Source organism: Cnephaeus nilssonii (assembly GCF_951640355.1).
Source record: "Cnephaeus nilssonii genome assembly, chromosome: 18".
Taxonomy (NCBI): Eukaryota; Metazoa; Chordata; class Mammalia; order Chiroptera; family Vespertilionidae; genus Cnephaeus; species Cnephaeus nilssonii.
The window spans coordinates 25261506-25286783 of record NC_137089.1 but is presented as its reverse complement, the minus strand read 5'-3'; the positions used below and the strand labels follow the sequence as shown (position 1 = coordinate 25286783).

General features: G+C 42.9%; 1 protein-coding gene across 5 annotated transcripts in view; it reads left to right on the top strand.

The window, feature by feature from the left end:
* The window catches only part of SAMD12 (sterile alpha motif domain containing 12), a 337765-nt gene that overhangs the window by 228929 nt on the left and 83558 nt on the right, over positions 1-25278 (top strand). The window contains exon 6 of one of the 5 annotated variants that reach the window (XM_079796047.1): positions 10656-25225. The exons of the other annotated variants lie outside the window; for them this stretch is intronic. Within the exon in view, the coding sequence (XP_079652173.1) occupies positions 10656-10666 (11 nt within the window). The 3' untranslated portion in view covers positions 10667-25225. Of the gene's footprint in view, positions 1-10655; positions 25226-25278 lie in introns of those variants that run through there. 5 annotated transcript variants of the gene reach the window in all.

Here is a 25278-nt window from a genome sequence, read left to right as displayed (position 1 = left end):
TGTTTCTTTTTATTTCAAGATTTTCTTCACTATATATTTTGAAATTGGTTCTGTTGCCTTGGCTCCGATTGCTTCCTCACTTACTCCCATTGTGCCTATGATGCATCGACTTCGTTTCTAGCCCATCGTTTTCTCTTTAATCATTTTCAGATGCCTTTTTTTTTCCTCCCTCTGAATGCTCAGTGATTGTCTCAAGTTCACACTCACCTTAATAGTTTCTAAACCAGATTGATTTTCAAAATCACTTCAAGGCATTTTCGGAAATACAGATTTCTTAGCTTTCACCCAAGACCCACTGAATCCAAAGCTCCTATATCTGACCTTAGCCATGTATATGTTAAGTATACCCTCTCATATCTGTTTTGCAACCACTGTTCTTTTTCACTGGCCTAATTCCATTTAATTTAGGGGTGATTTTCCTCTTTACTGCTTTTCATGCCGTTTTAAATTCTGCAATGGTATTATTTGCTGGCTTGTATTCTTCTTATAAAATCCCTTTCTATCTCTGTCTGTTGCCTCATTACCTCTCTTTTAGCAAGTTTGTGTTTTGAGTAATTACCTTGAGAATACAAAGTAGTTACTCTCTTAAACTTTTGTCTTTCTCATGTGGCAAGTCTTTTTCCAAAATATACTATGTTTTTAAATCTTTGGCATGTTACATTTACTTCCTGTCTTTCTGATATGTTTATAGTTTGTAGTGAGAGCTCCTCTTCTTCCATTCGGGGGGCCTAGCTGAGAGCCCATTCTTCAGGGGTGCCTTCGATGACTCCTCTGTAGTCCAGGGTACTCTTTTTTATTTTTATTTACTTTTATTTTTTTAAACTAGGAGCCCGGTGCACGAAATTCATGCACTGGGGGGTCGGGGGTCCCTCAGCCCAACCTGCCCCCTCTCACATACTGGGAGCCCTCAGGAGATGTCCTGCTGACCACTTAGGCCCACTCCCCAGGGCCTAAGCCGCAGTTTGGCCCTCCTTTGTGGGAGGCAACCGGGCTGATCAGGGGAAGGCACCAGCCCCATCACCCCACTGCTGCAACCACCAAGGTGTTTTCATCAACACGGACTCCAGTCTCTTCACCAAGAAAAAATGACAACTTTCTTTAGGCATTTTCAAGATGTGTCTTTCATAGGATATGCATTTCTTTATTTATTTTTTATCCTCACCTGAGGATATGTTTCCATTGACTTTTAGAGAATGTGGAAGAGAAAGGGAAAGACAGAGAGAAACATCAAAGTGAGAGGAACAAGTTTGATTGGTTGCCTCCTGCATGAGCCCTGATCTGGGCCCCAGCCAGGGAGGACCCTGCAACCTAGGTACATGCCCTTGATCAGAATCGAACCCAGACCCTGCTGTCTGCAAGCCAAGGCATTATCCACTGAGTCAAACCAGCTAGGGCAGGATATGACATTTCTTAGCCCTCTGGCCGAAGCTTTAGGCCTGGGCAGGCCCCTCCAGCTCCCTCTGATCATCTGCCCAGGCCTTCCCAGACCGAAAGCCTCTTGGGCAGGAGCAGACCCCCAGCTCTCTGCAATCAATCACAGGGGGACCTGGTCCGCTCCTGCCCAGGCCAAAAGCAGACCCCCAGCTCCCTGCTCAGGTGATCGATTGCAGGGGGGCCGCTCTTGCACCAGGCCAAAGCAACCCCCAGCTCCCTGCGATCGATTACAGGGTGTCTACTCCCTGTGATCAATCGCAGGGGGTCTGCTCAGCGGAGGCTTTCGGCCTGGTGCCGGAGCGAACCCCAGCTCCCTGCGACCTGCAGGGGGTCCGCTCAGAGCGCCTATGTATGCAAATTAACTGCCATCTTGGTTTGGTTAATTTGCATACTCACCCTGATTGGCTGGTGGGCGTGGTTTGGGCATAGTGAAGGTGTGGTCAATTTGCATATTACTCTTTTATTAGGATTTTTATTGAACTTATTAAGGTGACACTGATTAATAAAGTTATATAGGTTTCAGGTGTACAATTCTATAATACATCATCTGTATATTGTATTGTATGTTTACCATCCCAAGTAAGTCTCTGTCCATGACCACTTATTCCCCCCCCCCCCAATACCTTCCTTCACCTCCCCCCACCTCCCTTTCCTTATGGGAATCACCAAACTGTTGTCTGACTCTATGAGGGTTTTTTTTCACTCTGCTCAATCCCTTCATCTTTGCCACCCAGCCTCCGCAACCCTCCTCCCCTCTGACAGCTGTCAGTCTGTTCTCTGTCTTTATTTACAATAGCTAAGATTTGGTAGCAGCCTAAGTGCCCACAGTAGACGAGTGGATATGAAAGCTATGGTACATTTACACAATAGAATGCTACTGGGCCATAAAAAAGAAGGAAGTCTTACCAGGCACTCTTAATTTGTGGGCTGCCTGGCATGCACTTATATAGTAAATTGGCCATTCAGTAAGTGAGGAGCATGGAGAGGAGACATTTTCATGAGCAGAGCCAGCAGAAGAACCTTACCTTAAGCAGCACTTTCTACGTATCTGGGAACTCTTGCATCAAGACGCATCTCTCCATATCTTGGATACGCCTCGCCCCATCCACTATCCTGTGCACCTAGTGTGACTTCCTCTAGTCTGTCACATGAAATGTCTACCCATGTGCATGGGATAGAACTTACCTGTCTAGTTCCAGAATGTTGGTGCTATTTCTTTTTTCAGGAATTGTCACACATTGGTGACAGTGGGTTAGAGAAAAGTCCCCACCCCATAGGAGTTCATTTGCATTTCGTCCCCACCCTGCATAGTCCACATTGCTCCATATTAGCCAGTCCCTCTACCTCCTTTTAATTGCACTCGCCTTCAGATCTCAACCCTCCATAGTAAGAACCTCTCCCCTGGATGTAGGAGTAAGTCCACACAAAAGGCAAGGAATAGACCCAAACTGGAAATAAGCCCGTTGTCCATTTGCAGTTATGTTGCATAAGTTGTGCTGTATGTGAACAATGGCATGCACACCTAATAGCCACATGCTTCAGAATGGACAAACATCAAAAACAAAGTTGATCAAGGGTCAAACAGAAGACGCCAAACAACTGTGCTCCATTCTCAGGATGAGAGGTTGCATGTTTTCCCTCAATGAGAGGCCATTGGATGCCGGTTCTCAATGCTTGTAAAAGGGTTTTGCTAGGCGACCTGGTTCAGTACTGAGGAGAGGCTGTTCCGTGTTCCTGCTGCTCTTTGGATTTCTAAGAGGAGGAAGGTGGGAAGCTTGCTTTCACGTGAGAGTTTTTCCCAGAAATACATACCGAAGAGCTGGAGCTGGACACAGGTGATATTACTATTAGTTCATCTGTGAACAGTGCAGAGCAGGCGTCCTCAAACTATGGCCCGCGGGCCACATGTGGGTGTTTTTGCCGTTTTGTTTTTTTAATTCAAAAATAAGATATGTGCAGTATGCATAGGAATTTGTGCATAGTTTTTTTTAAAACTATAGTCCGGCCCTCCAACGGTCTGAGGGACAGTGAACTGGCCCCCTGTGTAAAAAGTTTGAGGACCCCTGGTGCAGAGCATCGTGTTCAAGCCCCATTGTGTGCACATTGTCTTCATAGGTAGGGTTAGTGCTGCTAGGCTTACAGATGAGGGCAGCGAGCCTCAGTGAGAGAAAGTGACTGTTTATCTTGTTGTCCACACAGAAGCTGAATTCGAATACAGTCCTAAGTCTGCCCACTGCCCACTACATCACAAGACCTAATGCTTCAAGTCTATAGTCAACTCAAGTAGAAAGATATTTTCAGTCATTCAACAAATATTTATTTAGTAGCTGTTATGTGCTGGACTAGGTGTTTAGGACAAAGAATGAACAAGACAAGTCATACCTTTTCACTGCTGTCATGACACTTAAAATATAGAGTGGAACACAGGCATTAAAGAAAGCTTTGCACAGCCCTAGCTGGTTTTGCTCAGTGGTTAGAGTGTCGACCTACAGACTGAAGGATCCTGAGTTCGAGTCCAATCAAGGGCACATGCCCAGGTTGCAAGCTCGATCCCCAGTAGGGAGCATGCAGGAGGCAGCTGATCAATGATTCTCTCTCATCATTGATGTTTCTATCTCTCTCCCTCTCCCTTCCTCTCGGAAATCAATAAAAATGTATTTTAAAAAAGAAAGCTTTGCAGGAATAACTATTAAGTGACAGTTATGAAGAAGTTGCTGTATGAATATATACATAAGGGGGAATCTAGTGTATAAGGTAAGAGAAAGAACTTCTTAAGGAAGTGGCCAATAATGTGAACCCAATGGATAAACAAGTTAATCAAGCAAAGAAGCAGGGGGGATAGCAATGCAATAGAAGTAGAACCTGTGGGAAGAGTCCAGAGGCTGGAAGAACTAAACTAAAGTTTAGCTTAAGGGCACAGAGAGGAAGGTAGACACTGGCCAGAGATGAGGAGCAACATACTTTGCAGAGCCGTGTCCGCCATGATAACCAGGATTTGGGTTTTATTCTAAAACAGGGGTGGGAAACCTTTGTTCTGCCAAGGGCCATTTGGATATTTATAACATCATTTGCAGGCCATACAAAACTATCAACTTAAAAATTAGCCTGCTAAATTTGGTCAAGCATAACTTGCCCCTCATGCTTTGGCACGGCCAGACCAAATGATTTCTCAGGTGTTATATGGCCCACGGGTCAGACATTCCCCATCCCTGTTCTAAAGGTAGGGACAAGTCTCTACAGGTTTAAGGATGGGCGGTATGGTTATATCCATTACTTTGTCTGCTAAAAAAGAGGGTGAAAAGAACAAACGTGCTTATTCCTGAGCCAAAGTATAATGGGGAGTAATTAATATACACTAATTACCTGTTACGTTATTATAGTGTCTATAAGACTCTTTAAATAGGTGAAAATATGCCACTCTCAGTCATAGATCTGGCAAACCTTCAAATACATTCACAACATTTCAAGTTGAAGCTTCATTTTGAACAGATGTCAGAATTTTTATGTAACCCCCATCGATCTTGCCGCACTCCACCCTCACCTTTCAGACTTGCCTGCCCTCCTGCCAACCAAAGGTTGGGGCCACAGACCCCAAAGGCTGCTTAGGCTCTTCAAGGGGCCAAAGAAATGTACCACATGGAAAATAAACGGGCCTTTATTTTAAATCAGCTGTTATTTTTATAGATTCTAATTCAATGACTATAACGGGGCCATTCATTCCATTCGGTCTTATTAATAGCAGGGAATTCATTTCAATATAACTTCACTGGATTGCCTACCAGGCTGCCCCACTTCTAATGACATTTATCCATTGTTCTTCCACAAACTGGGAAATAACTGATTGCTCTGCAGAATAATGCCACGTGGAGTGATGAATGGTCCAGCGCACACTGTTTATTGAGTACCTGTGGCATGCAGGTGCTATGTCTCATGCTTTGGAAATGGATGGCAAAGATGAACAAGCCAGGTTTTCTAGCCTGAAGAGGCCTCCGGTCTTAGGGGAGGAGGACAGAGGATGACAATGGCCTGTGATAGGAAAAGTGCTGGCCAGGTGGCTGACACACTGGATTTTCAGGAGCAAGAGAGAAACCAGGAGCACTTCCAGTTACTTGGATCTCTGGCCGTAGGAATTATTTTTTAGGAAGTTGTTTTAAAACATAGCTATACCTCGAAGGCCCATACTCCTGAGAAATTAATCACAGCAGAGTCCCAGGCAGTCCATTCAGGGATCCCTGGAAAGTTCCCTTCACTGAGTCAGTCTTTGGAAGCCGATCTTCTCTGAGCCTGCAGAGCACCTGGGGATCACTCCTGTGCATGTTAGCAGGCCACCGCCTGGTTCCTCTATGGAAGGGACCAAAACGGCTACTGTCTAGTTGTTTCCATTTTGATTTGCTTTACCGTGTGATGTAAAGCTGGCGATGCTGAGCCAATTATTGCTAAGCTTTAATTTTCTGCTGCTAAATAGGACCATGCAGAAGGCATCTCCCCACCCCAAGCAGAATGGAACGTTTAACCACAGTAACCCCTTTTACGTGACATGAGGCACTTTTTTATCCTTTAGGACTCTGTTGTCATAAAGTATCTGACTATCCAGGGAAATGTGGCAGGCCCTGCAGAATTACGTTGCGTTGGATCATCAGTAAAAAAAAAAAAAAAAAAAAAAAAAAAAAACCCGGATGCCATAAAGTAGCATCTCCTTCATGAGGGAGAGTGAGGGCGGTGATCTCCACTAAATATCAACTCTAATATAGATTTACAAATGGTTATACTCCTCACAAACAGACATTTCTAAATAGGCTGAAATGGTTCTTTTCCCCTCTACTTGGTACCTTTCATCCTCCTAGACATCTGAAGGAACACAGATTACACGCTCAGATAATCAGAACAGTAGACTATGACCTAAAGTATACTTTGAGTATGAAAACACATATTCTTCCCCAAGCTGCCCCTTAGCCCAGGACCCTAATTTTTTGGCCCCATTTAGGAAGTGCCATTTCACTGCTTACCCCTCAGTTTATGGTAATTTCATGCCAATCCGGGTCCAGGGATAATTCCTCCCAATTCTTTATGAGAAAAACTCAACTGTCATTTGCATTTTAGATTCCTGCAGTGGATTGGCAGGCATTAAGAGTTAATCCATTCTTTAGCTGTTTTATGTAATAGTAATACACACACACACACACACACACACACACACACACACACACACACATTTTCATTCTCCAATTTGACACAGTGGAGCAGGTTGCTGTTACTGAGAAATTGAAGCACCAGGTGTGATTAAATAAGATCACACATTTCATTCTCCCTTTAATTTCCCATCACTTTTCAGCAGCTGAATCCATGTGTGATCCCCCCATCACCACCCCAGGGGGCCAGCCAGCACCGTGAATTCTTGGTGTGCCCAGCAGAGTGGGAGCAGGCTGTTTCCACAGCACACCACCCTGCTGGGTCGTTGTGAGTCCAATCTGTTTTTGCCTCCAAATTATTCAGGATTGTTAGGTTTATAAATCCATTCATCTCCCTAGAGAGTGAGACTTCTGGTACTTTTACATCATTGATGCCCAAATTCAACCAAAATGAGTTTCCAAACATAGAGAAGAATGGAGTCACAGATAAAGAAACACTTAAACGTCATCTTCATGGCCTTCCTCTCGGCCCCTCCTCTTGTTTCTTCTGCAGCTCCATCATCTCTTTCCCCATTTACCCTGCTCCTCTGCTTCTAGGACTGGGAGTTGGAAATGGCATTGATACAGTTCCTCTGAAAGCATCTCCTAAGAAGCTACATTCTTGATGTTAATAAAAAATGAAATTGAGATAAGGGGCCTTTCTCAGATGAAGGCTCAGTGTGTCTGTCCCCTGCTGTTTAGCAGCAGGCAGTTCAGAAGCAACAAGAATACTAGTAAAACCCTAACTGGTTTGGCTCAGTGGATAGAGCGTCGGCCTGCGGACTCAAGGGTCCCAGGTTCAATAGCGGTCAAGGGCATGTACCTTGGTTGCCAGCACATCCCCAGTAGGGGGTGTGCAGGAGGCAGCTGATCGATGTTTCTCTTTCATCGGTGTTTCTAACTCTCTATCCTTCTCCCTTCCTCTCTGTAAAAAATCAATAAAATATATATTTAAAAAAAAAAAGAATACTAGTAAAGCTGCGTCTCTGCATTGAGAAGCAAGTGGTCACGTGGATACCCAGCGTGGCAATAAGTACCCTCATAGCCGAGTCCCTGGAGAGAGGGAGGAGAGGCTGTCCCTGCTCAGCTGTGTGTGCTCTTCCTTTGCAACCAGAGTCCCATGACTGTGTCCAGTCATGGGCCAGCTGTGTAGCAGGGTGTAGGTTAATTCATTCCACACATACTGATTGAATGCCTGTGTGCCAGGGCTGTCCTCGGCAGCGCTGAACAAACACCGACACTGCTCTGCCGATGCTTGTCCACTCCTCAGGGTCTGGCCTCTGCTTACTTCTCAGTTCACCCCCAGGGTGCGCCATGAACGCCCAGTCAGGCAGAGTGACTAGCAGTCCCACGAGTATCATGCTCCTTCTTGAGTCTGTTCATTCTGGCCCATGTGCCTGGACTTCTTTCTACCCCTTCGCCTGCCTAACTTCCAGCCAAACGTCAGTTCTCATTTCCTCCAGGTACCTCCTCTGGTCTCGCCCTGCCTCTGAGCTCACCTGAGACATGCCTTATTGTCTTTCACCCCCACTTTCACTTTTCAAGGGTAGAGACTGTGCCTTATTCATTAAAGTCCACATTCTGCCTAACGCATAGTGGGCACTCAAAAAAAACACACACATTTGTTGAATTAACCATCGAATTCATTTATATCCTTGTGTAAGATTCATAGGCAATCATTTTCCCTCCATGTAATTTTTACAAGACCCACACGATAGTTCTTAAATAGAAAGTAGAGAGAGTGTGACATTTGCAATCTTGCTCACCCTAATTGTAGTGAGAATTAACACCCCCATGTCTTTCTTAAGGAAGTCACCTCCTCGCTCTGGTATGCTTTTTAATAAGCATGGAACCCCTTGGCAAAACTAAATTGGAACTGTTAGAAATATTAGGTGGTTCTTTGTTGGAACCACTTCTGGAGAATTACCATGCCTATGCTTTCCTTAGTACAAATTAAAATTTATTTTTAAATAAGAAGTAGCAGATTTATAACTATAAAAAATAGACATGCATGCAGCTAAAATTTTGAAGGAACTGGGTGGGAAGATTAAGTGTTTCTTTTTCCAAAATTTTCTTTAATATTTTATAATTTTTTTATGGAAAAGTATTAGGAAAAAAACTATCCTTTTGAAAGAAGCTCATATTGAGAGGTTTTTGCTTTACTTGTATGAGCTCAAGTGTAGCAATCAAAGATGTTCTCTGAGCAAACAAGTATCTTGGCAATGCTGTTGCATTGTGTGGAATATTTTTTTAATCTCAGGCTTTTTATCAACAAGATGTTCATTCTTTCATTCAACAAAGAAATATTAAATAACTACTATGTGTCAGGGAGTCTAACATGCACTCATTTTCTCTGTATTAATAATAATGTTGATTCACAATGTATGCATGCATCAAATCATCACGTTATACACCTTAAACATACACAATGTTGTATGTCAACTATACCTTAATAAAGTTAGAAAATAATGTAAAAATGCAAATTTTTATAGTACTCGCCTCCCAAAGCTCTTTCCTCTACATTAGAACTATTATCTCTCACAATTCTATAAAGTAGGATATATGAGTTAGTCCAAGAAACTCTAGCTGCTGTAACAAATAGGTTCCTAAAAATTGGTGGCTTAGTTTCTCTCTCTTATGTAACATTCCTAGGTAGTGGTTACACAAAGTCACACATGTGATAAAATCCGATAGACATGTACACACATCCTTATAAAACAGATGGATTGTGCCAAAATCAGTTTCCTAGTTTTAATGTTGTACTATAGTTACACAAGATGTTAGCATTGGGGGATGCTGGGTGAAGTGCAGTCAGGGATCTTCTGCAACATTTTTCTGTAACTTCTTCTGAATCTGTAATTATTAATTTTTTTGCATTAAACAATAGAAATTTATTATTTCACAGTTCTAGAGGCCAGAAATGTCAAATTAGTTTCCCTGGGCTGAAATCAAAGAACTGCATTCTTTCCAGAGGCTCTAAGGGAGAATCTGCTCCTTGTCTCTTCTAGCTTCTGGTGGCAGCCAGCATTCCTTGGCTTGTGGTTGCATCAGTCTAATATCTACCTGCATGATCCCATTGCCTTCTTCTCTTCTGTCTGTGTGAAATTCCCCTCTGCTTCCCTCCACTGAGTACACTTGTGATACATATAGGGCCCACCTAGATAATTCAGGATCTTATGATCTTATCATATGAGCCTATCTTAAGATCTTTAACTTAATCTCATCTGCAAAGTCTATTTTTTAAAAAGGAAGAAAGCTGGTAAATTTTATATCATCATATTTCAATTGGCAATAGAGTTCCATTATCCTACTTTAAAAATCGTATTTAGATTTTATTTTATTCTATAGAATTTATGAATTTGAAAGTGTAATAGATACAGAGGAAAAAATGGTACAGATGTCAAACCAACATCTGTTCCTGCCACTTAGTTTTAACTTAATAGGAAGTGTCAGAGGTAGGATATAGACATTTAAAGATGTTTGGAATTATATTTTCTTTTACATTTATTTCAGCAAGATTAAAGACAAAACTTAACTTATTAGGAACCTTCATCTTTACAGTCTTTCAAGGAAAGATTCAGAATTATTCATTCTCATGGGGTTCCTTCTTTTCTCTCTTCCTCACACTCTCTTTCTCCCTCCCTCCCTTTATGTATATATCAGATAGCAGTAAAAAAATAAAATAAAAAAGCAATAAGCTACAATGGAACCTAGATAATTACTTGTTATCAGGAGTGGAAATCTTTATAAACTTGAGCATTTGTTCCCATGAAATCATATAAACCAGGAGTGACTATTTCAGACTTAGGGGGAAATGCAGTGAATGAGGTCATAGGAGGTGTTTTCCTCAAAGTATGTAAGCTGACCTCTGTGATTCACCTGTGTCCCAGCCACCACCTCTGCCTGGAGACACGATATTGCTCTTTGAAATCACTTCTTCTATATCCTGTCCACTATCCCACATGGTCCCAATATAACATGCTTTCCATAGAAAATGAGAATGAATTATCCACTAATTTCTGTATACTTCTTGATAAACATTGGCACTTTCAGGTTGCCAGTAGAGTCACTGAGGGAGGTGCCTGCAGGAAAGGAGGAGAAAAGATTGGCAGCTCTCACATTTACATCTTGGACGAATTTCATAACCACCACCTCAGCTGTTGTTTTGTGCTTGGCCAAGTGGAGAAATGTAAGTGAAGAAAAGCCAGAATACCTTCTCTCAACTTATAAATGAGCAAATTACCAGCAGATTATCTAATTTCGCTCCCTGCTGCTCTCACACCTGCGTGCCATCAGTGTTTTGAACTAATATGTCAATACAGGGGCATGAAGTGCTTTCTGAGCTACATGGATTTCTAGCTTGGGTGTGTGAATGCTTATGGTCGAAAATATCTTCCTTAAATCCCACAGCAGGCATGTGACAGGGAGAGAATCTCTTAACTACCTTCATTGATGGTTTTGTTGTACCAGTGGCTCTGGATAAAGGGAAAATGGCAATTTTGAGATCTGTATGACATAATCTACTCTTAGTGGTTGCAAATTCTAAATTTTTCTTTCTATGATTGCCTCCCATCAATTTGGTTCAGTTATCTTAAGAAAGACTAGGATTTCTTAGTGGAAATATGGGAATACTGTTTTTTATTTAATACCAAACTAAGGTAACTAAGTTTCCCTGTCCTTATTCTGTGTGCCATCTATGAGCTGAGTCTAGAAATAACAGGTTTGAAGTTAGCCCAGCCTTTGAACCTAGTTCTGATTTTTATTAGGCATGTCACCTTGGACATGTCATTTAACTTTTCTGAACCTCAATTTCCCCAATTATAAACTTTAGGTAAAATTGTTACCACAAAGGTTCTTGTAGTAGATACAATATTAAAAAAAATAGAGCATGTTCTACATGGATATTTATTTTACAAATAGTTTAATAGAAGCTGAAAATAAGAAGTGAAGCTCTCAGCACAATACCTTGCATATAATAAGTGCTCAGCCATTGTCATCATTGTTGTCATTATTTCCTTCTCCTCCTTCTTTGACTTCTTCTTCTCCTACATCATCATCATCATTATGATAATCATCTCCAGAGGAAGGGAGTTAGGCTGGGTAGAGCAGTGGGAAGAGGAAAACTTTGGAGCCAAGCCAACTGTATCAGTCAGATCCCTGGCAGGAAACAGATATAACACTTAAAAGGGGTAATTTGGAGGAGAATTTAGTAAAGAAACGACTGTATTTTCAAAATCCTGGTCAAACTGTAGGGAAAAAAAAAGGATTAGCATACTGCCCCCTCCTAGTTAGAAAAAAGACAGGAAGGAAAACAATTACCAGTCCTAGGCCTGAAGGGGCAAGAAGAGTGAATCATTACAAGAACTTGGAAGGAGAGAGTCATGTGTTGAGAGTCACTGACAAGGGCTGTGACCTTGGGTCAAGGGATGTAGCCTAGACAGTCTGCACTGAGGGAGGCTGGGGGAATGAATACCCTGACCTCACTCTCCTCCCAACACCCAGTCTTTTTAAAAAATATAATTTTATTGATTTCAGAGAGGACGGGAGAGGGAGAGAGAGATTGAAACATCAATGACGAGAGAGAATTATTGATTGGCTAGCTCCTGCATGCCCCTTACTGGAGATCAAGCCCACAACCTGGGCATGTGCCCTGACCAGGAATCAAACCGTGACCTCCTGGTTCATGGGTCAGCACTCAACCACTGTGCCACACCAGCCAGGCACCAACCCCCAGTCTTCCCAGCACTTCCCATTAAGAACCCTGCCCAATAGGAAGCTAGAGGGCAAACTGTTCTGAGTCAGTCCATAAACATCAGTGCCTAGGAGTACAGAGCATGATGGGGAGGGTACAGAGCAAAACTAGAGAAATTAACAGTTAACTGCCACATGTCCAAAATCAAAACCATCCCCACACGCCACGATAGTTTGAATTTAATTTAAAAAATCAATTTGCAATGAATATTATAAAAATAAATATATTACTCACCATTCGGGTGTTCTTGAACATTTTCAGCTGAAAATTCTCACACAAAAAATGATTTTAAAGTTGGTCAGGACTGCCACTTAGGGAAAACTTTTTTTTTATAGATGCGCGTGACATGTGGACAAGGTCTGCCCCTTGCATCTACAGACGCTTGTGGCATACAATGGGTTAATAGAATAGATTCAGCACACATAACCCAGCTTTGAAGCCGCTTTGTAACTTTAGACAAGTTGTTTAACTTAATTTCTCTGGGCCTCGGGTTGCTTGCTGTAAAACAAGGGTAATAATAATGGTTATCAGGTAACTGTAAGCATAAACTAAGATGATATCTGTGAAATGCCTAGCAGAGGAGCAATTAGTGTTCTCTAGCCTCTACCCCAGCTAGTGACAGCCCACTCCACTGGCAGCCGCTTTATCGCCATGAGTTCCCTAGGAGCAGGGTCTCTCCTGGTGTGGTCCATAGACCATGTGCTTGAGAGGCACCTGGGGTCCTTTTAAATAGGCGGGTTCACAGCCCCCCACCTCAGCCCAGCTAAATCATGAGCAGAAGAGTGGGATTCTTCATTTCGGACAAGTTCCCCCCAAGAGATTTTCATGCACAATAGTTTGGGAACCCCCATCCTGGAAGTCCATATTTCTAATTGATGCCCACTTGGGTAAAATACAGGTGAGATTTATCTGAGCATGGCAGCCATTAGGTTCAGTTACAGCCCATCAGCTCTGTGAAGAGGGGCTGTCAGACCAGGACACTAACTGTCTGTCATGTGGTATTAGGCCATGCTGATTCTCCATTTTGCTGGCTTTATTAACACCTAAGGAACAATGTTCCCAGGCTTTTAATTAAAAATTCTCTAACATCCAGACTCTGATCATTTTCTAGGTTGGATATGGGCTTGGTGAGTAGCTGGAATTTACACCCCTTCCAGAGAAACTTAATAAGCAAAGCAGAAGCTGTTAAAGGAAATAAAGCATTTTGAAAGTGTTGTAGATGAGAATAGGTCAATTTTGAGTATAAACAGGAGGAGGTCAAAACTTACAATAAGATCAGAGGATGGGGGTCCTTGCTTTAATTTAGTAAGGAAAGGTCTGAGAAAATTCAGTGGCGGTCTGGGACTGACTTCGGGCTCATGATTTTGGTCTTGAAGTTGTTAGGATAGATTGGCTGCAGTAAACAGAGACTTGAAATAGCAGAGCTTCGACAAAAGAGAATTCTCTTTGCTTCTCATGTAAAACCACACAGGTAGGAAGAGCAGGGCTAGGGTGGTGGTTTTACCCAACAAACTTAAGGACACTGGCTCCTTTCAGCTTTGGGTCGTGGTCTTCCCAGAACATGGCCCTTGTCCTCATGCTCCAGAATGGAAGCCAGTCATTTGTCACATCCAGGCTCCGAACCACGGGAAGAAGAAGGGAAGACAGTGCAGCGAGTGTGGAGCAGCGAACTTTCAGAGAAGGTTTAGAATCTGCCACACAGCACACCTGATTACATCACTTTGGCCAGAACTTATTACCTCGGCCATGCCAAAGTGCCAAGGAGGCTTGGAAGTGGGATGACAGCTCAATATCCTGTAAAGTGGATGATACGTTGAGGAGAGCTAGAATTCACTGCCATAGGTTCTGCATCCTGAGAAACTGGTTCTTTCTTTTCCCAGTAGAATGGTTATTAGTCAGGAACCCACAAACCATCCCAGGTATATTTAGAAGCCAGAACTTCATAGATGGAATTGGCAGCACAGGTGAAAGAAGAGTTGACTATTCAAAGTGCAAAAGTGAGGCAACTTGGAATATAGCAAGAGGAGGAATTCTAGCTTCCCTGGAGCAAGAGGAACAGGAGGAAGCAGAGCTTAACGGTCAGGGTTGCCTGGCAGAACGTGGAACCCCCGTGGGCTCTCCTGGGGAAGATGCAGCCACTGTCCAAGATGCCATAGGAAGCAAAATTATAGAGGAAGAAAGATACTGGCCTTTCCCTTTTTCTGCCCCTCATCTACCTGTAGTGCCTCACATTGGCTGAAACTACCTGGAAGCCAGAGGGCAAGGGAGTCTGGAAAATGTAGTTCTGTGTAAACAGAGCAGCCAGATAGAATAAAGCATGGATCTGAAATCAAACAAGGGAACTGGTGTAGCTCCCAAACCCAAATTCTAGACCAGGATAAATTACTAATGATTGAAACATTGCTAGACAGTATTTCTGGATGAAGCTGAGAAATTTGCAAAACAAAAGGGGGTCCTTCTGTTGAAAGCTAGGACTCAAATTGATTCATGTACATCATTGTTCACAGCAGTATTATTCACAATAGCCAAAAAGTAGAAACAACCCATATGTGCATCAACAGATGAATGGATATACAAAATGTGAGATATATATATTAGGATATGATTCAGTCATAAAAAGGAACAAAATTCTGGCACATACTACAACATGGATGAACCTTGAGAACATTATGCTAAGTGAAATAAGCCAGAAATAAAAGTAGAAGTGTTGTATTATTCCACTTATATGAGACTAGTAGCCCATTTGCAGGAAAATCCTGTAAGCGGCTGTTGCGACCGCGTGCACTGCCGCCGCCTTTACGGCCACCCGCCCCGCTCCGCCCCGTTCCACCCTGCTCCAACCCCACCTGGGCTTTCCCTCTGGCAGCCACCTTGCTTTCCGCTTTTCCTCCCTCTACCTTCTAAGTTGTCTTCAGTCTTCACTCCTCCCTCTCTCAGCGTATGCAAATTAACCGCCATCTTTGTTGTGTAATTTGCATACTCGCCCTGATTGGCTGGTGGGTGTGGCTTGGGCGTGGCGAAGGTGTGGTCAATTTGCATATTACTATTTTATTACGTAGGATACCTAGAATTGGAAATTTCATGGGAGAAAGAAAGTAGAACAGATGTTACCTAGGATTGGGAGTTGAGAACAATGGAGAGTTATAGTTTAATGGGGATAAAATTTCTGTTTGGGATGATGGAAAGTTCTAGAAATAGATAGTGGTGATGGTTGCAAAACATTGTCAATGTACTTAGTGCTGCCAAATTTTACATTTAGAAATAAAGTAATATTTTTTAAAAATACAAAAATTTTTAAAGGTAAAGCATACAAATAAGAAAATCCTTTTGCTTCTTGAATGTATTTACTGATTATAAGAGCCCTTTATGGAGAAGGTGCCGTAATGAAGCAATAGAAGTTGACTAATAGGCAAAACAGTGTGATCAAAAGACCATGAAGACTTAAACACCAAAACTCTATGGCCAAGATTTGTTGTGAATTTACAATAACACTTTATGGGGGAAGAAATATTGCTTCCCCTTTCTCAAACGGAACTTGACATGGTCATGGAGCATAAGAGTAACTCAGAATGAAAAGGCATAGGCAAAGTTAGAGGCATATGGTACAGTGTGTGTGTGTGTGTGTGTGTATGTGTGTGTGTGTGTGTGTGTGTGTATATCTCCTATATAATAAAAGCCTACCATGCTAAGTTTCCAGTCGTCCAGTGACCAGTTGACTGTTCAACCAATCAAAGCATAATATGCTAATGATATGCTAAGGCCGCTCAACCACTCACTATGACATGCACTGACCACCAGGAGGCAGATGCTCTGACCGGTAGGTTAGCTTGCTGCTGGGGTCCAGCCAATTGGGACTCAGAGAGATAGGCAAGACACACCCTGGAGCCCTCCCATGTCCCTCCATGTCTGGCCTGCCCTGATTGGTCCCAATTGGGACTGGGTGAGATGGGTCCAGACACACCCTGGAGTCCCCCTGTGGTCCCTCCTTGGGCCCAATTGTGCACTGGTTAGGTCCCTTGGCCTGGCCTGCACCCTCTCGCAATCTGGGAGCTCTCGGGGGATGTTGGAGAGCAAGTTTCAGCCTGATCCCCCAGGGCTCACAGCAGGTGAGTGCTGCTGCGGCAGTGCAAGCCTCTCCCGATGGGGACTGATTGGGCGTGACCCCACAGCAGGCGCAATGGGATAGGGATGAGCGGAAGCAGCAGGTAGGAGCTACAGGCAGCATTGGAGTACAGGTTTTGGCTCGATCCCCACAGGCCACCCTGAGGGACCCCACCCGTGCATGAATTCATGCACTGGGCCTCTAGTATATATCTACACTAATAAAAGAGAAACATGCCCCGGCAATGGGGGAAGCCAAGCTTCCCGCCTGCTCTGGCCAGCCCTGGCCTCAGCTCAAGGCTACAAAGTTTCAATTATAGAATATAAATAAATCCCAACAAAAATGGCGGCAGCCATGGAGCTGGAGAGAGCAGGAGGCTTGGGTTGCCCCCAGCGATGGAGGAAGCCAAGCTTCCTGGCCGGCCCTGGCCTCCGCTCAAGGCTACAAAGTTTCGATTATAGAAGATAAATCCCAGATACCAGGGCCTCCGGTTGGGTCTCCGGGGTGTGTGGCCGGCCTGCAAACCATCACAGGCCCCTTGCTCAGGCCACCCCACGCCCCAAGGGAATCCCCACCCTGATCCGGGACACCATGCAGAGCAAACCAGCCAGCCCCCATTCGTGCACCAGGCCTCTATCCCATCTAATAAAAGTAATATGCAAATTGACTGTCACTCCAACCCGCAAGATGGCTGCCACAAGATGGCCAGCAGGGGAGGGCAGTTGGGAAGGACCAGGCCTGCAAGGGAGGGCAGTTGGGAGTGATCAAGCCTGCAGGGGAGGGCAGTTAGGGTTGACCAAGCTGGCAGAGGAGGGAAGTTGGGGGTGACTGGGCCTGCAGGGAAGGGCAGTTTGGGGATACCCAGCACTGCAGGGGAGGGCAGTTAGGGGCAATCAGGCTGGCAGGGGAGCAGTTAGGCATCAATCAGGCTGGCAGGGTAGTGGTTGGGGTGATCAGGCTGGCAGGCAGAAGCAGTTAGGGGCAATCAGGAAGGCAGGCAAGCAAGCAGTTGGGAGCCAGTAGTCCTGGATTGTGAAAGGGATGTCCAACTGCCCATTTAGGATCGGGCCTAAACAGGAAGTCGGACATTCCTCGAGGGGTCCCAGATTGCAGAGGGTGCAGGCTGGGCTGAGGGACAATGCGCTCCCCCCAGTGCACAAATTTCGTGCACCGGGCCTCTAGTCTATATATAAAAGGCTAAGTTGACTCAAGCATGTGCAATACATATAAAGCTCTCACTGGCGCCAATCGTGTGTGTTTCGATCTGTCATTGTCGATCGTGAATTTGATTGACACTTTTATTATAAAGGGCGAATAGCAATATTAAAGTATTCTAATTTCCTTTCAATGTGCATGAATTCGTGCACTGGGCCACTAGTATGTATATCATCTGAGAACTTGGAAATAGCTAGTTTTACAAAGGAAGAAAACAGGAGAAACCCCAGAAAGCCTACAAGAGATCCTTTGAAGAATGGAGATGATGGGAAAGGTTTCGTTTCCAAGTCCTCTGTTAATAATGAGTGGAAGAGTGAGGATATACTCATCTATATCAAAACCAGTCCAGAAATATCATCAAGAACAAGCCCTTGAAGATGGCTGTTGGCTTTTGCTCCCAAGTAGGTCATTGGCTGTGCAGTGAAGACCATTTCTATGAACGGACAGGGAATCCAAACTGGGATGGGACAAGCCCAATTGTCTTTTTTTCATTTCTGCATTTGCAGGTACAACAGAAGCAGTAACAAACCCTATTCTCAGAACTCTGCTCGCAACATCGATGATGGTGGCACACAAACTGAGAGGGAAACAAAAAGCCATGTTAATTTCAAGCTCCATTAGAAACACAAGCAGGAAAGAAAAATCAATGTCTGCCCCATATCAAAGGTCACAACTGGAAAGGAAATAAACTTTCTTTTTGAGATCTTAAGAAGGTATTGCCAACATTGAAGACATTCTGTTTCCTCTTTGACTTTTGTTCCTCACTGGATTTTTAAAAAACTCTCTTGTTAATGTCTCCTCCAATCAGTTATGTGAGGTAATGCTGTTTAAGTTGCATACACTTTCTTTTGGAAAAGGAAATCATTTCAGTGTTTGGGATCTAGCCACAGGATTCCATTCCAGAGCTGTCTTCTATTTTATCTGTTGCATATTATTTTTTTATAAGAACCTCCAATAACGGTTCTGGCTTTGGCATAATGCGTAAATATTATTCTTTTGATGACTCCACCACATAAGTTGTCTCTGACATGAAATCAACACAAGATAGTCTTGTCTAAGAGACCTCAGCCCTTTTAATCCCTTTGTAAAACGTGTTGCATCCCCCAGATCAAGTCCAGGAAATGCACACATGTCTTTCTCTCTGCTTGTGTTGAAGCGGATGATACACAAATGAAAACAGATATCTCTCCTAAATTCTGTTTTATGTCATGGCAGTGAGCATTCTGGGCCTTTGATGATGGATGAGTCTTCATTTGTAAATTTAAAGCCATATGCATTAATTTAGCTTGCTTCCAAGCATTTTGTGTTAGTGAGCATCACATATGGCTTTCTAATGCTTCCATACCAGATGCTTGGTTATACTTTGATTCAATATATGCAGGAAGAGAAGATATATGAGGATGTCTCCGTAACTTTTTGGCTAAGTAATCAGTCAGAAGTTTCATCCCACCTGGAGGCTTGGGATTGGCCCTGCTGATTTCTCAGGCTCCTCTCTCTAGATTTTATGATCCTGTGACATCTTTTCTCAGAGGTAGTAAATTTGAAGAATCAATCACTAAGTGCAATCAAATCCACCCTCCCTCTCCCCAAAACTAAATAGGTATTTTTAAACACACACAAATGCACATTTCTAGAACAAAAGATTTCCCTTTTGAGAATGGAAATACAGCCATTGCTCAATTACATTATTGGACTGAACTCTAGATATTAGTTACTGGTATAATGAAAAGGAGGAATTGTAGGAGACTCTTTCTTTAGGACCAGAACATGGATTATGGCCTGAATTTAATTGTGTTGTTCATGGCACCATGCTGACTGGCACTAAATTATATTCAGTTTATCTTTTTATATACCATCTCTTATTATTCTCCAAATGTTTTTCTTGGATGCTCATCCTGTTCTCCCCAACTTTGTGGTAAGTTCCTTGAGATCAGAGCTAATGCCACACAGTAGATACTCAATAAATAGATCGTAAATAAATGAATGAGCAGAGGCATAGATGAATGTGGCTGCAGATTCAAGATGCCAGCATTCACATCTGAGATGTGACCTGAGAAATCCAAGAAGAGTGAACAAGTGAGGATGCTCCTTAGTCTTCCTTGGAAGGCATCCAAATTCTCCTCCTCGGACTTTCATGAATAATACACAGAATTAATCTGCTTCCCTCCAGCCCTTTGCCCTTTTAATCTACCCCAGCAAAAACACTCAACTATATGGTACAGTACTGGGAAATATTATGATGAGCTTTACCATATTCCAGCATCTGTGTCTTTATATACTTATTTTATTCTTGACCTTAGCTTGAGCTTTTTCAATTTCCTCAGTTTCCACTATCATTTTCTAAGTGTGTTGTCTTTGCCTTCTTTGGGACAGCTTGTGAAGATACGTATTTTAAATGAGATCTTCCTAAAATACAGGTCAAGGATCCTCTATTAGTAGAAAATGTCTCTAAGAATAACATAAGGAATTGGTGGCAGTGGTTACATCTGGGAAGTAGAGAAATGCGGAAGAGGAGAATGTGTACTTTCCTCTCTGTAACCATCTGTATGATCATTTTTGTCCATGAGCCTGTGTTACTTTTATAATTTATGAACTGGTTTTAAAAAATATCTATATTCATCACAACATATACCATTCTAGCAGGTCGTAAAAGTTTTAATGAGATATTAATGCCATTTGTTTATGTAGATGTTTATTATAAACAAATGAACACTCATGTTGTTTTAAGATACAACACCCAGTGAGTCCAGTATCCAGCTTTTGCAGCCTCTCTGGGTGTCAGTAATTAGGTACTGGCCCTTCATTCATGCTGGCGCCTTTTATGGGCGGATGATGGTGGAGCTGCTGTTGTATTCATAGCTTTTTGCTTTGGATGACATGCACCCAGTAAGCATTTTAATAATAGAGACGGTGTTTCAGTCAGTAGGTCACAGCTTTTCATAGTTTTATTTCATGTCTTCCTCTTGGCAGTGTTTTCCGTGGTAACACATTTCACATGTTGGGGGCCGCCCCATCGATTACAGCTTGCTCATTATGCACATCCAGCGGCCCCACCCCATTTCACTCTGCATTTCCAAAGTTTCTCTTTCGCCTAAGCTTTTTCTGTCACTTTTGTCTCTGGGTTTTATTCCCATGTCGGTCTTCCTGATCCTGCTTCTAATTTGCCATTAGCATTTCTACTCTGGCTTGTTTGTTTTTTGAGTTTCTGCAAGTGGTTCACCGGTGGTTAGACAGCTTTAAACCTGTTAACCTTTGGATATATAAATGCTGACAGGTGCATAAAGTGATTTGACTCTATGAATGAATGTTCAAAAATGCAGGCAGTTCTTATAAACATATTTATGTATTATGTTAAGTTCAAAATCGGTTCCCGTGTTTAAGTTTGCACATTGTAGAAACTGCAAGCTTCATTCTCAGTAGAGAACATGTATAAATGCTCAAAATACATATGATTCACTGAACATGCACCATCTGTAATCTGTAACATTTAAAAATTAACAAAAAAAATTTTTTTAATTAATCAAAACAGACTAAAAGAGATTGACTAAATAATGCCGTTCCCCAGTGGTTCTCTGACTGTAATGTGCATCAGAAGAGCCTGAAGGACTGATTGAAACCCAGAATGCTGAGCTCCTGATTCCTGGGTCTGTGGTAGAGCCTGTGGATTTTCTTTTCTAACAAGATTCCAGTTGATTCGGATTCTGTTGATTTGGGACCACACACTGCAAACCATTGCTCTCCCATTTCTCCTGAGCACGCAGAAACTGCATTTCCCAGCTGAGCCTGAAGTTCAGTTGGGGCCACATGACCAGGGCTGGGCCAGGGCAGGAAATTCCCTGCATGGTTCTCCACTCTCCCGCCTTTCCTAGGCACCTGTGGAGGCTGCATGTTAAGGATGATGGCACCTAGATCGACAAGTGTGTGCGTGGAGGAAAGCTGCCTGCCTCACATAAAACTGTCGTGTGGGAGAGGATGAGCCTCTGCGACATGAAGTCACAGGGGGCCTTGCCTAACTCACCCTAATAACACAGGACGTTCAGAACGTGGTCATGAGAGGAACCATGCCCGGCTCCCAGGAAATTTTTATTACACCCATTTGAATGGAGATTAAACCCATCTACCAGCCACTGTTCCCATTCAAAAAATATATACAGTAGATACTTGAATAACATCCTTTGGTTCATTGTCATTTCGTTATAATGCTGATGAGATGCTGTAGGAACTTAATTCTTGTGTATGTCAATTAGCTTATAGTAAAATTGGTTTCATTATACATGGTTTTGCTACAGTTCCAAGGGCATATTGATGCCATTCAGTGAGGACTTACTGTATTTACATTGATTAATGTTAGAGCCATATGTCTGTAGGCCACGAAGTGACTTTGGCCAATCTCTCAGAATCTCTTCTAAATTCACCTTCCTGCGTTTTGGGTGGGCTTTCATCTGAACTTTTCCAACTGCCAGCTCCTCAGACTCCTATATTCTCATAGTCTCTATATCAGTGGTCGGCAAACTGCGGCTCGCAAGCCACATGCGGCTCTTTGGCCCCTTGAGTGTGGCTCTTCCACAAAATACCACAGCCTGGGCGAGTCTATTTTGAAGAAGTGGCGTTATAAGAAGTTTAAGTTTAAAAAATTTGGCTCTCAAAAGAAATTTCAATCGTTGTACTGTTGATATTTGGCTCTGTTGACTAATGAGTTTGCCGACCACTGCTCTAGATGGTTCTACCTTGCACACCCTTTGCTTCATGTTGGATGAGACCAAGGTCCTTTTCCTCTTAATCAAAGCCCATTACAGACGCTCTGCCTTGCTTCCTTCTCTGCTTCTCCTACCTTGTTCTGCCAATGTGGTCACCGCAGAATTTCTGACCTAACTTGACTGGGGCAGAATTTTCCCTTAGGCATCTTCACAGTAAGGTCAGTAGGCCCAGAGTGACCCACATATTTCATCAGAGTCCTAAGTGGTGAGAGCCTTTCAGAAGATTATTCCTTAACCCCATTGCCAGTACTACTTTTGCTGAATCTGAACAACATCCTTTCTCTGGAGTCTGCCTAGATGTTCATGTCTGCCCCTCTTGTCCCCACTAATCTTGCTGAATTTGACCACTTGCCTAATCGAGAACATTTTGAACACAAGTTCAAAGACCCCAAAAATAAGATCATTGTGCATTGGAGAAATGGAGGAAAAATGAGTGTCAGAAAGCAGAGTGATGTGGAGAGCATTGGGAGATGAAGCTGGTGAGGTCTTGGTAGCTCTCTGCTTGTGAGGACGGACAGACACACTGGGCTTGGTAACATCTACCTGAGAGGGTTATTCTGAGTATAAAACATATGTGTGTGGCTCTTTGCTTAATGTCTGGCCCATAGGAAATGCTCACTTATGGTCCTTTTCTTTTCCTCTTTCTTTCCTTTTATAACCTATATTTGGAGTTCATTAAGAGCAAGAACTTGATCTTTTATTTCAATGGATCACCTTAGTGCCCATCCCAATGTGGACTGACTGGTAAATGCACAATACATGACAGCTGGGATTATCATTATTATTACTAAGCAGTCCTTTGTATGCTAGGGTTTTACATATACTTTCTTACTTAGGTTTGTATTTAATTAAAAAATCGCTGTGGCTTTACAATACCAAGTTGAGTTTCTAGCATCTGATAGTTTCCTATGTGGAATATGCATCTTTGTTATTCGTTGATATTAGGGGTTTCATTGTGTAGTTTGGACATGGTTTTGTTTCCCGGTAAGTGGATGTTGGTTATTTCAAAGCTTCAAAGCATCTCTAAGATATAGAATGATGAGAAATATAATCCATGTATATATTGAATTGTAACATATATTTGCATCACAGCACTTTTCTGATAGCTACTAGAAAAGTATATAAATACTGAGATTAAATGAAGGCATAAAAATAAAAATATCCCTTTACCAATAATGTGCTGTTCAAGCAACAAAGCAAGCAATCATGTAGAGCTCTGACCTTTTAATTCAGCTGAATCGAGGAATCCAATTCTCTTTTATTTCATGTTATATTGTATCTAATTGATGAAAAAATCTAAGTGAATCCATATGCCCAAAACTGACCTAGACAAACTCCATTTCTTTTGTGTCTAGATGCCTTGGATACCCTGTTTATCCAATTTTCTAGCAAAAAGAAAAAGGTTGTTTTATTCTAACTGCTAAACTGCATATTAAAGCTGTTTGGCAGTTAAAGTGAATAAAACAAACTTTTACTCTCTTTCTCTCTCACATAATAACATAATGAAGTTCCTGCACTCCAGACTTTGCTGATAATTCTGTTAACAACACACAAGACAAAATAGAATGCATCCCAGCCTTCCTTAACGAGAGGAGCCTAAACACTTACAAAAACTCCCTTTAATCAGGTAAGTGTCCTCAGACCCAGCCATGTGCTCAGAAAGCAGATCAGAAGAGAAAGCATCCCCTCTTGTTGTGTGACTCTACACGATCTTTTCCCGATGGTTGACGTTAGGTACAAGATAATATGTATATTCCATGTATTACTCACAGAAAGGCTTTTTGTCCTTTCCACTCTTCAGTTTTTGTTAAGAAGTTAAGTTCCTGTTTATCCCACCCCTCCGTAGCTCTTACAAATACAGTCTTGTGTAGTGGTCTGTTCGTAAATTATTAATGTCACCTTTCAGCAACATGTAACTAGTGGGGATTTCAGCTGCACCTCCGGGTGCCTGCAGCCTGCCCTGCTCCTGGGGAAACGAGCCTCTGAACCTCTCCCTTCGCTAGGGAAACAATTAAGTTTGTGTTCCATTTGCCGATGGTGGCGTGCACCTACATCGCTCATGTGTGTTACACCCGTGTCTGTCTTTTCAGCCCGCGCAGCTAAGGGGAGAGTCAAGATGTATAGCCGGGCTCCTGGGCCTTGGAGTAGGAATGAAAAGATTTGCACTCACCGAGCAAGAAAATGGCATTCCTGGCTGTCAGGCTGGAAGGAGGAGCTTTCACTGACATTGCACGCAGGCTCTGCTCATGTCCCTGAATGGCAGCTTGTGCCTCGTTGCTGACCAAGCGTTTTCCCGCCTAAGCTGGCCGGCAGATGTGTTTGACACGAAAGCAAGCTGCCCTTAGATTGGGATGTAAGGATACCCCAAATTAGGGCCAGTTCTGTTCAACTGAGTAGGTCCTGCTGAGTCTTACTTCAGTGTGGGCTTATGATCAGCTTTTGATGTGTCTTCAATGCCTAAGAAGTTGAGGGTGAGGACGGTGTGACAGAGCGGGCTTGTGACTGAAGTCCTAGTGAGGGGCACATGCCTTCTCCCCAGGCATCGCCTGCCCCTTCACTTCTCCTGGCCGCATCTCACCCGTGACTGGGAACCTGAGTGTGAGGGAGGGAGCTGGGATTTCTTGAAGGAATTGACACTGAACCCTAAGAGTGAAAACTATCACCAGTTGGGACCTGTGATCTGAGCGCACGTTAGGGGTGTTTTGGGTTTCACATTTTCAACAGGCTTCTAGAAGTACACGTCTGCTTCCAATTTTCACCAGTTTTTTGTTTGTTTGTGTGTTTGTGTGTTTGTTTGTTTGTTTGAAAAAGGCAATCCAAAAGGAGATAGAATGTAAATCTGTTGGAGAG